The sequence below is a fragment of the Barbus barbus genome (genome assembly GCF_936440315.1).
Source record: "Barbus barbus genome assembly, chromosome: 33".
Classification (NCBI taxonomy): Eukaryota; Metazoa; Chordata; class Actinopteri; order Cypriniformes; family Cyprinidae; genus Barbus; species Barbus barbus.
Genome location: NC_136761.1, coordinates 21,747,599 through 21,761,272, shown reverse-complemented (window position 1 = coordinate 21,761,272; position 13,674 = coordinate 21,747,599). Strand labels below are relative to the sequence as shown.

Below are 13,674 nucleotides of genomic sequence, written 5' to 3'. Positions count from 1 at the left end.
ATGCACACACTGGAGGAGAGCCATTAGCCTTGCAGCTGTTATAAACCTTCAGTTTCATTCATGCCTCTTAAATGTTATCAGTTCACCTGTAACACATGGACTGAAGTAAATATACTGTGTTTTCCGCCAACTGGCAATGCGGAGTCCCAAAATACAATTGGGTAAACTGGCAGTGGGTGGGTTTCACAAACAATAACAAACAGACATTCTAGGCCAGAATGCACATTTTCAAAGGAGAATAACTGACTGTAGCATTGTTTTTCAGATAAACCACCATGTTAACTTAGCATGTTTTTTAAATATCTGCAAGCATATGGTATTTTTATGCTTTAGTAGAGTCAACATCCTACATACAGCACCTTTAACATACAAATCTTGAAATGATACTCCAATACACATCAATATGGAGTCCTACTACAAAATAAACCATGAGTGTTGCAGGACTGAATTACATTGAGGGGCACAAGTGTCCCCTCAGCTGTCCTTGGCTCAGACTCAAGCTCAACTCTGGAAGTCCAACAGGGTATGAGGTTGCATCTTAAGAAAACAAAATGCCTGACACTCAGGAACATGTTTAAAGGCATGTGAGATGTCTAGTCTCTGAATAAACACTTGGACACTTCCAAGTGATAACTCTCTGCAGTGCAGTTTGAAGGGGATTTGTTTTAATACCATGTATAAAATGCACCTACTACCCAGACTGCCTTAGGAAATCACACTAAATTCTGGCAATCTAAGACTCCAAGCTGTAAAAAAGGCATTAGAGGACTTTCTACCAGTGAATAATTCTGGTAGTTCAGTTTGCTGACATGTTTTTAAAGGGTGGGGACAGAGTTTGTTTGAATTTAGGAACAGGGCGGAAACCATCCAAACGGGTGAATCACAACACCTGTAACGCAAGATATAAAAGGTAGGAAAAAAATAAAAAAACCACACAAGTAGTTATGGTGTAGGTTCATTCAGTGGGTCTTTATTGAAGCATTGACTAAAAACAGACCGGCTGGAAAACAGGTAGATATTAGTACCTGGCATTCTTTCTTTCTGGGAATGACAGTATGGTGAGGGGAACAAAAAGATAAAAGATAAACAGGGGCAAAAGAAAACCGCAAAAACAATTCCCCCAGTACAACTAGTACTGATATACTAGTTGGTCCCTATAAATAAGGCGGAATTTGAGAGTCCTTCCAAATGTACACGATATGTTACAGTTAAACATCTCACATTGAATGGTGGACCGGAACCGCTTAAATGACCTTCTTCAGCTCATCATACAAGACCAGCACAAAGGCACCACCCATGCCTCTGAGAACATTGGACCAGGCTCCCTTGAAGAAAGCCTTGCCACCCTCATCACGCGAGATCTTCTTCCAGCAGTCAATTGTTCCACTGTACATGATGTCGGCTGCAACAAAAGAAAAAATGATCAATCCACTGCTTTATCTTGTCAACTTGTACTGGAAACATCTTAAAAATGATAACTGACCTCCTTTGCGTCCAGACTGCATCATCATACGACGACGGACTGTATCGAAGGGGTAGGACGCAAGACCAGCAACAGCAGTCACAGACTGAGCGATCATCCAGCTGACAAAAATGTGGGTGTTTTTGGGATCTGGCAGCATACCTAAAGACAAGTGCAGATGTAGTTAATGCAGCAATGGCACATATTGACAATGATACCTCAAATGCAACTCAAACTCACCCTTGGCTGTGTCGTAGATGCCGAAGTAAGCGGCTCTGTAAATGATGATACCCTGTACGGACACATTGAAGCCCTGGTACAGACCTTTGATGCCATCAGACTTGGAGATCTTTACCAAGCAGTCTCCCAGGCCGGAGAACTCTCTTCCTGCTCCAGCCTTGCCGACATCGGCGGCCAGACGGGTTCTTGCAAAGTCGAGGGGGTAGACGAAGCAGAGGGACGTGGCACCAGCAGCACCACCTGAGGCCAGGTTACCAGCAAAGTACCTCCAGAACTGGGTGCGCTTGTCTACGCCATCGAGGAAGATCTTCTTGTACTTGTCCTTGAAAGCAAAGTTTAGGGCCTGGGTGGGGAAGTATCTGATGACGTTTGCCAAGTTTCCTCTCCAGAACGACAGGAAGCCCTGCTCCTTGGGAATACGCACCACGCAGTCAATAATGCCCTTGTAATGCTTATCCGCTGTAATCTGTTTGCTAGCATGTTGCACCTGTAAAAACAGAAGAAAAATCAATGAATACACACGAAGAAAGGCAATGCAATGGAAAACAGTGGTTGAAATTGATCAACTGAAGCCTCCACGATTACAGATGTCCCAAACTGAATTAAGTGAGTTTAAAACCATTTTCTTCTTTAAAGAACACCACCAAGGAGGAACCACGAACACGTGATTATGCTAAACGATAAAAAGCCGGCAACGAGTAAAATACGCGATATCTTCCGGTAGGCGGTTTCCGTAAATTTGACGGAAATTGTCCGCAAAAACAATTAAATTCTTGTAAAACGGTGCGAAAACTAGAAACATGCAACATTGTCAAAATGTTAGTAAATGACACTCCCATAAAATAACGTGTCCTCTTAAACAATACCTGGGACTTCGGCGAGCGTTAGCTTGCAAGCTAGCAATAAAGGCCTAACGTTAGCTATTCACAGGCCTCCCCTTCTCGCGACCTTGGCGAGATCTGTGAGGATGCTGGTTTACCGTGTTTCGCGGAAGCGTTTGAAAAGAAATATAAAAATAGGTATTTTCAAATCCCTACTAAAAGAACAAAACCATTCATCGGTGTTACATTCCAGTCGAATGCTCGCTGATCGGTAACTTAAGTGCTTGAGGCATTTCTCAGGATGTTCTCTCGAGGAGGGATGGTAAAGGTTACGGAGCACTTCAGGCCTAGTCGATCTTTTAACTAATTTAACGACCAGCTCGATTTTAAACAGCTCAAAGTGTACCAAAAATATCCGTTACTCACACAAAGATTAAGATTCTCATTTAGTAATATCACTGCGTATTTTTACCTGAAGCAGCAGCTTGACTCTCTCGATGGGGGCCACGGCGGTTTTCGAGATAGCAGCGGCAATACCACCGGCCAAGAAGTCCTTGGCGAAAGATATGGCGGTCTCGTTCATTGTCGGATGTTTTCGGAGAGGTCTCGCTTGAAGAAGTCAATCCCGCTCTGCCGCAGGACTAGCGTGGAATGCCGGCTGATTCGAAATGGCCGAATGAAAAGTTGAGAAGAGATTTTTAAAAGCTTCGTCTCGCGAGAGCAAACGTACCCAACGCTTCTAAGATTTGATTGGACCGTCGACTAAACGTCACAGCGTCCAGGAGGCGGGGCCATTTTTGATGACGGGGATGAATGGCTCAAAGTTAAAGGTAACCTTAACCCTTCTCAAGGTGGAAAGCGTAAATGGCAACAGGAAGTTTTTAAAACATAGAAAATTGTGTTTCTAAGCAGTCAATAATTAATGAGTAACAAGATTTAAAACGTAACAAAAACATACTTTTTTTGCACTGATTTTGATTCAGCACAGCAAGAGAATCAGGATTGTCCAGTTTTTCGTTTCAGCTGTCAAGCCAAGAAGCAGTTCTCCAAGGTGACATAGCATGCATGTTTGTCACTAGCTCGGTTGCTGACTTCTTTAGTTAATTATCTCCAAGGGCCAGTGTGTTAAAGAAAAATGGCCAACATGTCAGTACAAAGTCCTTTACATGACTTTTGACTGTGTGGCAAAGCAAGTGATCCATGTGACTACACAAGGCAATACAAAATCAATACTATCAGCATCAATACCAGCTCTACTAATGCAAATCAATTTTGTTTGTATTATATAATACTATTATACAGCGATAATAACATATGACAAGTATCACAGTTGACAATAAGGCCTAAGACACATTTATTTCTTATACGTCATAATTTTTACAGTGTGCTTAAAGATTTAATCTTAACATGTGCCACATTTTAAAAATGTCTTGACAGTGCAATGGAAAACTCAAATACACTTTTAGTAAACAAATCTTGTCCTTTTCACAGCCTAATCGGAGTCAGTTGGTATTGGGTTACCATGTGTCCAGATCAGCATGATATTTATTACATTACAATGCACATTCAAAATCATACTATCATATATGATCAAATATGCCAATTCAAAAACTGCACCACAATATGACTTTAAAAGCATGTGGTTTATAAGTAACAGAAGACCTTTAAAAAGGCCCAAGAGCTAAAATCCAGTAAAAGACTAATAGTTTGTTTGACAAAGGCCATACTGTTGAAATGATGTTCAACATATTTCCTGAGAAGTTATTAAAACAGAGGTTTTACATTTCCACAGTTCATGAAAACTTCATGTCTTTCGGTAGAGTGTAAGTCTGATGTGTTTGAGGTACTGTAGAATGTACAAAATGAGCTTGTTTCAAGTATGCATGTGCAGAATCCTTAATACCGGAGGTTAAGTACAATAAAAGGTACAACTGTGAATAATATATTGTGCATTCCTGCAGTACAAACACCTTATACTCATTATGAATGCACTTCTCAATGCAGTTCTGTTTATTACTGATGTCCCCTTACCAGCGGTTTCCTATGGATTAACTCTGTGCTTTGTGTGATTTTCTGTTTCTCAGGTAGCGCTTAAACTCCTGCAGTTCATATGGGCCCAGGCTCTGGTCCACGCCTGGTTTAGGCTTGTTGCTTAGTGGAGAAATGATGTACCCATTCCGGTAAAGGCAGACTTGCTTGCACATCTCAAAGCAACTGAAAAGCAGGCCAAAATATGGGACAATCTGTAATGTCAAAATAAAACATAATATTAGTTACAAGGAAGTGGACATTTATTATTTATATTAGGTGTTTCCACAAACACCCATTAAAAATATTTAAGCATGTTATTTCATGCAGAGGCTGCTCAAGAAACTCATGTTACAATTTGTTGTATTAATTTCATATAGTGCAAGAAGCAGACTGTCGTTCAGGAAATATATTTGTGTAGTACAACCCTGTGAGTTTTTAATGAAAGATCAAACTTTGTAGAACCATTTACACAGAAAACATATGATGCTTGGGTTATTTTTATCTCTGTCACCACGTAAGCATATAAAACACCTTCACGTCACCTTCACCATGTTGGCTGTAAGGCCACTCCAAAGAGCCATGACACCCTTATTCTTGATGACCTGTCTGAAGCAGTCTATCATTCCATTAAAATGGACATCAACTCCTCCACAATGGGGCAAAAGAAGACTCTGGGCCTAGAGTAAAGATTGGAGAAATATTCCTGATCATTAAGAAATAACTGCAAATTTGCATAAGGTTCCATAAGAGAATACTGACACTGTTGTTTAAAAACGAGAGTAAGTTAAAATATTCCGTTTTTATTTAATTCATGAACATTTGTTTTCCAGTAACAACAGATTGCCCTACTGTACCGCATTCTCCTACACCTATCTACCCTTAAACCCTCTTGATGTCTGTTCTGTGGGCTTTTGTTTACTGTGTCTATAGAGACTTTGTTTAGCACCAAACTGAAAGTCTCAGAACATTTAGCAGCTTTAGAAGGTTTATTCCTGACATTGCAATTTAACGTGCAAAAGAGGAAAAGCAGTGGAAAACTTTTTGTTTCTAGTTTAGCGAAACAAAACATATAGGAACCAGATCAGATACACCATTATTTGTATTGTGTGTGAGAGGATAGCTATCTTTAGACAGTTTATCTTCGGCATAGACAGACGCTGGACACTATATACATTCTCAGCTGCTGCAGGGCCTTGTGTCCTTCATAATAATGTCCTGCATTGTTCTGTGTGACCTGTAGCAAAAACTATTTAGAATTCAAATGCATGTTTATTTAAAACATTTTAAGGTTTCATTCATAACATAAATGAACAAAGAGGCCACAGCCAAGTTAAAAAGGTATGCATTTTTTACAAATATAAGGACTCTTAAGACTCTTAAGTCTGCGACACTGGTACTATTGTGCCCCCTTTTGGTAAGATATAGCATTACAGCATTATGTATGTCTCAAAGATTCTCACCTGCATCTTCTTTTTAACAGTTTCAAAGGGGAAGGAGAGCGTCTGAGCGACTCCTGCTGCAAGACAGCCATTGATGAAGTTCTGCAAAGATGTAAATCGAACATGACGCTCCTGCCACAGCTTATCCAAATTGACATACACCGCATAGCAGCCAACGGAGAAGGGTACAGCACCTATCCACAGTAATCCAAACATTGTTCCATTAACTTTTCAAGCAGAATTGTGAGAGATCCAGAAGTAATATTATTAATTAGAAGGTTATGAGCTTGGTTTTGATGTTTCCAAATACATACGTTATAAGGTGGACAGTAGAAGTATTTTTACTTTACTCAAGTAAATTAAAAGGTATCTGTACTTTATAAACTTTATTTTTTAAACTTTAACTTCACTACATTCCAAAGCATAATGTCTTATTTTTTACTGCACTACATTTCATAAGTAAAAGTTGTTGTTTTTTACCTTTAATACTTAAGAACAATAAACATGTAGTACTTTCTTGTACTCAAGTAAAACTTTGACTTTTACTTGAGTAAAAGTATGAAAGTACTAGATTTCTAATGTAATTAAGTATTAAATGATATTTAATATGAAACAGAGCAGTAAAAAGTACAATATTATGCTTTGGAATGTTGTGAAGTAAAAGGTTTCTAAAGAAAAACACTTGTTAAAGTATAGACACTTGAAAAATGTACTTTTAAAGCAGAGTAAAAATACTTCACTACTGTCCGCCTCCTTAATTTGATTATTCTGAGGCGTAAACAGGGTTAAAGTACATACCTAACACTGTGAGGGAAAAGCCCCTGTAGAGAGCCTGAAGTCCTTCATTTCTGTAGATGATGGAGAGAGAATGCAGCAACCCTCTGTATGTTGGTTCTTGGCAATTCTGAGCAATAAGTCTGGTTTCAACCACCTCCAGTGGATATGTTGCTAGAGCGGCAGATATGCCTGCCAGCCCACCGGCTACTACGGCTCTCCATTGTGAGATATCACCCAGTTCATCAACATGAAGGTGGACAATACTGCCAAAAATAGAATGAAATTAATAGTTATGATACTGCAATATAGCATAATATCATTACCATAGAACCTAAGAGTACCAGTCCTATCAACCAGATACATCTAACTGATATTAAAAACTAATTATCTAAAGGCTAAAATTTAGTTAAATTCTTGACATTAAGCCATGTAGCTACATTGTGTAAAAATATAACCCAATCTAATGTGTTAATATGCAGGAATTTACTGTACTGCATTTTCACAATTGCTTTGTGCATTACGCTGTGTCTTAAGGTTGAAGGAAATCTACTTAATCTTAACAAAAAAGGACATTATCCATTTTCCTATTATTATTTTCTTTATTTTGAATGACTAAAAAGGATATGAGCATATTAGAATCAGCATCACAGAATGATTTCTGAAGGATCATGTGACACTAAAGTCCAGAGTAATAGCCTAGCTGCTGAAAATTCAGCTTTGCCGCAGAAAACTGTTTATTTACATTTTATTAATATTTGACAAGATTACTGTTACATTATAAAGGCTTACTACTTTGGGTCTAAAATGTGTAAATGATTAGAAAAATAGCCTTAATCTAAACTTCATCAGTTAAATAGAAATTAACATATACATATACATATATATATATATATAAATAGTAATTTTGTGTATTGTTATTTTGTGGTATTATATATACAAATAATTATTACATTGATTATAATATAGAATAATATAGTATTAATAGCATTACTGTAAACAGTACTAAAAATGATATCCTTTACTAAAATCTTGATTATTAATCAATGACACAAGCTTGCATTCAAGAGGTACACATATATTCTTTTCATAGGAACAGTGCGTTCAAAACAGTTCCGAGTACACCCTCCAATCTTTTTCCTGGAATACTATACGGGTCTTTCTAAAAACAGTTTCCGGTGTCTCCGTTAACCCCTGCAGCATGCGATACTGTATGAAATACACGTGACCAATATAACAATGAAGTACTTCTGAAAGCCCTCTCTGATGGGTGTTGCTAAGTGCATCGTTCATAATCATAGAAACAATACAGCTGAAACTGTCGTTTTATGAATGCACAGAATTAAGGCCACGCCCATTGCAGTTTCATGATGAGACCACATCATCGTGCTGGTTTTCTGAGCTACATGATTGGTCAGGAAATGAAGACGTGATGTGTTACGTCACATTGAACTAATGTAACCCCCCCAAGTAATACAAGCTAGGCTAATGAAGGAAAAATGTGAAATTTAAATTATAATTTCTTTAAACGATCTATAACTTCTTAAGCGTATTTAAACTTAACTTATATAAGTTAATTCATTTATAAGGCAATTCTTTTTACTCGTCTACTTTCAAACGCTATCAAGCTAACTTCCTGTTGTCTTTGTTTACCATCACAGCTGATCGAAAAGTTTATCATATCTTATGAATTACACAAATCAACAATACATCCATCAGGCATAAATGTTAATCATCAAGCATTCATTATTAAACATGAAAAATGTCTAATACTTACTTTTTGTAAGTTGCTAAATGTATGGCACTGTAGGGGAACAACCGTAGACAGGAAACCATGTTACCCTTCCAAAAAGCTCGAAGTCCCTCATTCTGACTAATAAAAACAAAACTGTGCAAGAAGCCCTGTTTACAGTGAAACCTTCCTATTTGACTCAAAATCTTCACGACTTCCAGAGGTGAGGTTACAGTTTTGCTAAAAACCCCGGCAAAACCGACGCACAGTAAACTTTGAGAACTTGTCAGTCGGTCGTCCTTTTTGACTGTGGCCATACTTCACAAGAAAAACGATTTTGTTCTCCAGCCGTTAAAGGAGAAAGAAGAACCGCAGGAAAATTAATACACTAACGGGTTTGTTTATCACACAGCCATCTAGCTGCAGCGCAACTTGTCACTCAGCGGCCAGACAGTCACATTGGTGGATATTTTGAGGAGCGTCTCGCTGCAGCCCACAAGATCCAGGGGGCGTGGTTGGATCAGATCCAACTCCTCCCACCTTACATATACCTAAACCTACCCATCTCCACCCCCTGATCCCTAAACCCACCCCATCTCCACCCCTAAACCTACCAATCTCCACCCCCTAGATGTGGATCCAACCATGTCCCCTGGATCTTGTGGACTGCAGCGAGACCTACTTGGATATTTTGGTGAAGGCGGGGTGTGGTTAATGCAAGCGCAGTTTGGTTGCATGCAAAATCAATCCATAATAGCTGTCAAAAAGCTATAGATCATTGGTCTCAAACTCAATTCCTGGACGGCCACAGCTCTGCACATTTTAGCTCCAACCCTAATCAAACACACCTGATCCAGCTAATCAAGCTCTTCAGGATTACTAGAAACTTCCAAGCATGTGTGATTTGGAGCTAAACTCTGCAGAGCTGTGGCCCTCCAGGAATTGCGTTTGAGACCACTGCTATAGATGGAAAGACATGCCATAAACCATCTTGTGTTTCTTTCTTAGAGAGCCATAAACAAATTTAATTTGCTTTCTTTTTTCGCTTTAGGGGCCAATATACATCTTATTAAAGGAAGAATGAATGGACGCATGTCAGTACATAGTATTATACACTCTTAGTCTTTGAAAATGTGAAAAACAAGTGCTGCACTGCGTTTGAAAACAGACTTTTGAAAAGCCCTTTTGTCAAAACCAAAACAGCTCAAAGAAATAAAGATCTACAATATGTGGCTACAATAGGTGCTTCTGTCGCAGGAGATATGAATGTAGGGTTATTATTCCAGAAGAAATAGTTGGAAACATCAGAACTCAGTCACCTAATTAGTCAGGATAGAATCATGAGCAAAATAATTTTTTTCATCATATTATGTGTTTGTTCTTTTCAAAATACCTCGTACACACAATGTCTATTATTTGTTCGCTAAAGATAACGTATAATAGGCCTATGTATAAAATAATGAGAATGAGCTTTATTGGCCAAGTATATGTTTACACATACGAGAAGCTCTACAGTGCAGAGAGACAGCAACAGGACAGGACACAGATATTAAAGAATAATACAAATATCCAAATATAAAACAGCAAAAACACAATATATAATATAGACAGTTATGTGTGTACAGGTCTGATATGTGCAAATTTAAAATTAAAAAATTAGATAAAAGTAAGCAAGTGTGGTGAATAAAATAATAGAGTTGTGTATTCCGTGTTTTATTGTCAAGTGTTCATGAGATGAGATGGATTGCTTGAGGGAAGAAACTGTTCCTGTGTCTGGACGTTCTGGTGCTCAAAAATAACTCAATGAATGTACCTTATGATCAGTATGTTCTAAATAAATCTGGGCAAGTAAATAACCATCTGATCTCTGTTCCGTCCAAATAACAGTAACTTTTTGTTGTTGTTGTTGTTGCTGCTGCAGTGATTGACCCAGTGTGGCAATAGAAAAGTATCAGTAATTGACCAACAGATGGCAGTCTTGGCCCAAAAACATGAAATCAAGTTAAGTTGAATCTTTGTTGAGTCTTCAATTGTTCAACTGAAGTTGAACACAATTACAAAATACAGTATTGCAAATAATGAGTAAGCTACCTATATACACAAAATCTACAGTTTAAAATTAAAAATATAGCTTAAACAATTAATACAAATATAATACAGATGAAAGTCTTTACAATAGCCCACAGTAGTCTTTTGGTCAGCGTTCTTCTCAAGTCTTCTTAAGTAATGGTCTCATTATACTTATAACATGTATTTTGAATTGGGGAAAATGAACTCACACAATTCTTCATATAGAATATTTGTCATAAAAAACTATATTAACATATATACATACACCCAAGTTTTTTTAAAGAAAGTAATACTTTTATTGAGTAAAATGGATTAAATAAAAAAATGACATTAGACATTTATAATATTACAAAATATTGCTGTTTCAAATAAATGCTCTTCTATTGAACTTTATATATTCATCAAATAATCCTGAAATATTAAGCAGCACAACTGTTTTCAACATTAATAAGAAGAAATGTTTCTTGAGCGGCTAATCAGCATATTATAATTTCTAAAGAATCACGTGACACTGAGGACTGTAGTAGCTGCTGAAATTTGTAATAATATTTAATAATATGACTTTTTTCAATGTTACTGTTTTTACTGTATTTCTGATCAAATTAATTCAGCATAAGACACTTCTTTAAAAACATTAAAAAAACCTAAACTTTTGAACGGTAGTTTAACTGTTTATTTCAGCAAAACCAATACACAAATTTCCCTTGCATGCATATACAAGTATTACATTTCATAGTTGTATATATTGCTTTTCTTAAGATGTTCTCAAATATATACTTTCTTTATAATCAACAAATAGACAAAATATATCAATTGTCAAGCAATGTCTTACTATGATCCACAGTCTGCTGGTCAGACAGCCAGCAGATGGCAGTCTTTACTCAAAACCACAGATAGTATTACCTGTGTTACAAATGACATATGCTGTTAACCTCTGCTATGACGAAGTGATGTATGTAAAGTATTCTAAATATTAGCAATGAAAAGCATATGTGAAATATCTTTTTCACATGCTTAGGTTAATAATATGTTGTAATTATTTCAATGCATTCATAACCTCACAAAATTATTAGCAGAGCAATTCACAGTATGTAAAAGTAGAAGTTTTATTATTTAAAGGTGATTGCATTTAACATTGAATCTGCCAAATGCATCAGTTCAGTGTGGAACTCGTCCTGTTCATAAATCTTATGGCTTCATTTAATCATTTAGAGCAAGTATTCAGGTTTTCTCTTCAAAGCTGACACTGGTTGTGTGGGTGTTCTGTTTGTGCCAGTATCTTCTAATTCACCAAACTGTGAGTTACATAAACAACTACACTATGCCAGTCATACCTTCTAACCCTTCACGACAACAAACGCAATAAAGGATGCCACATTGTGGCATGTTGCACTATGTATGAAAATGAGCACGAGTCCCCCTAATTTCCCAGCAGGGTCTTGTAGTTCCTTTCCTGTTAGGGCTAGTGTTTGTTTTCAGCCTGTATCCCCCTGCGATGTGCGCCTCCCTCCCCTGCTGAGTCGACAACCTCAGCTGCCTGCGAAGATCCCACCTCCTGTCTGTAGCTAGGCCACTTGGCTTTTTCACAAAGGCTACTGGAATAACAGTGTCCCAAGAAGGAAATGACAGTCTGTTCAAAAGAGCCACAGCATTGCGCCGGGGGGCTGGTATAGTTTAGAGCAGTGTGAGAGACGTTTTATCATTGCATGGATTGTTCAACATCTGATAGTCATTCCACTCAAGTTAACCCAGGTTTATGTCATATTGCAGCACAGATAGTGAAACAGTAATCAGCCTCCTCTGGGAGTTACTGTATTTACACATTTAATATTTACAGTCACGTTGACTGTCATTGTGATCTGACCGCAGTGAGAATGAGTGAATTTTCAGCCCTCAGAAGCAGTAAACGTCCCGGCACTTCCTTTGTATTGGACAAGAAGGAGTCCTTTGATCTTTCAGTCATATGTATGCGGCTCCAATTACAAGATAATGGAGTGATACTTATGAAAGATCAGGTGTGAAGTGTGCGCATGTGCTGGATCTTATCAATTAGTGGACGAGCCACTTGACAAGACGGACACATTGTGTGCTACCGAGAGAAAATATCTTCTCGGGCCTCTTTAATGTGTCTCTCAATCATGTTCTCACCTTTGTTTATTCACTGTTAGCCATCCTCCTCTGTAATCTGCATCTACTATAGTGGATAGGGCACTGACTTCCTCTTGAATTCACACAGTGCCCTTCTTGACTCCCACACTGACTCTGTGTCCTGAACTTATTAACCCGGGAACTTCCAGAGCTCCTTTGTCTTGCTCTTCTCTCTACTTTAGGGGGCTGTGAGCGGAGGGGACAGCTATTGTCATTCACTGTATGCCATGCGCAAGTCTGCCCTTGATCCCTGGCTTTGAAATGGAGTGCTGACGGAAAAGAGACTGACTCATGCAATACTTTCTGAACTAGCCTCTCTTTCTCACCCTCTTTATAAACGTTTCTGCTCACAAATGATGATTAAATGTTCTTTGTGATAGAATATGTTTATTTGAATAATGTAAAGCCAATGGAAACGACTATTTGGAGGTCCTGCACAACCCTCTGCCTACATGATATAAGCTGTTATGAATGTAAAGTGTCAAAAGAGGGCGCTCTTTGTCAGTCAGTGCTCCACTGGAGACGGGCCTCCTCTTGCAAACTGGTGCCAGGCCAGAGACAAGAGCAATAAAGTTCTCACCTCATTATCAAGAACACAGCCACATCACAGCCCACTGCCAGGTGGGAAGGGGAAAGATAGGGGGATGTGGAGATAATCTGGAAGAAAAGGCTGATCTGACACCCTTCACCTGGTAATACTGCAGATAGTTGACTAATCCACTGCACAGAAAGGGACTATTTATATATATATATATATATATATAATAGTTTTTGTACCATCTTTTTGTCATGTTTTGTAGTGATGAAGTATGATAAAAACTATAAACACTGCAATACTGTATTAAACATAAATAAGAAAAGTAATAATGTTTTATTCATCTTCTGACATGTTTTTGACATGCTAATGCATCCACCATTTACTATCATATATATGTGTGTGTGTGTGTGTGTGTGTGT

General features: G+C 38.0%; 2 protein-coding genes across 2 annotated transcripts; both read right to left on the bottom strand.

Moving 5' to 3' along the window:
- Nucleotides 1–950: 950 nt before the first annotated feature.
- Nucleotides 951–3,264, bottom strand: LOC306853515 (ADP/ATP translocase 2). The gene is made up of 4 exons (XM_079390993.1): nucleotides 2,996–3,264; nucleotides 1,703–2,189; nucleotides 1,484–1,624; nucleotides 951–1,402 (listed from the first exon to the last, which is right to left on the bottom strand). The coding sequence occupies exons 1-4, from the start codon at nucleotides 3,104–3,106 to the stop codon at nucleotides 1,245–1,247; spliced, it is 897 nt and encodes a 298-aa protein (XP_079247119.1). The 5' UTR covers nucleotides 3,107–3,264; the 3' UTR covers nucleotides 951–1,244.
- Nucleotides 3,265–3,784: 520 nt separating this feature from the next.
- On the bottom strand, nucleotides 3,785–8,994 carry LOC306853514 (solute carrier family 25 member 43-like). The gene is made up of 5 exons (XM_079390992.1): nucleotides 8,545–8,994; nucleotides 6,792–7,033; nucleotides 6,015–6,187; nucleotides 5,097–5,231; nucleotides 3,785–4,766 (listed from the first exon to the last, which is right to left on the bottom strand). Exons 1-5 carry the CDS (start codon nucleotides 8,814–8,816, stop codon nucleotides 4,572–4,574), a joined length of 1,017 nt encoding a protein of 338 aa, XP_079247118.1. The 5' UTR covers nucleotides 8,817–8,994; the 3' UTR covers nucleotides 3,785–4,571.
- Nucleotides 8,995–13,674: the final 4,680 nt, after the last annotated feature.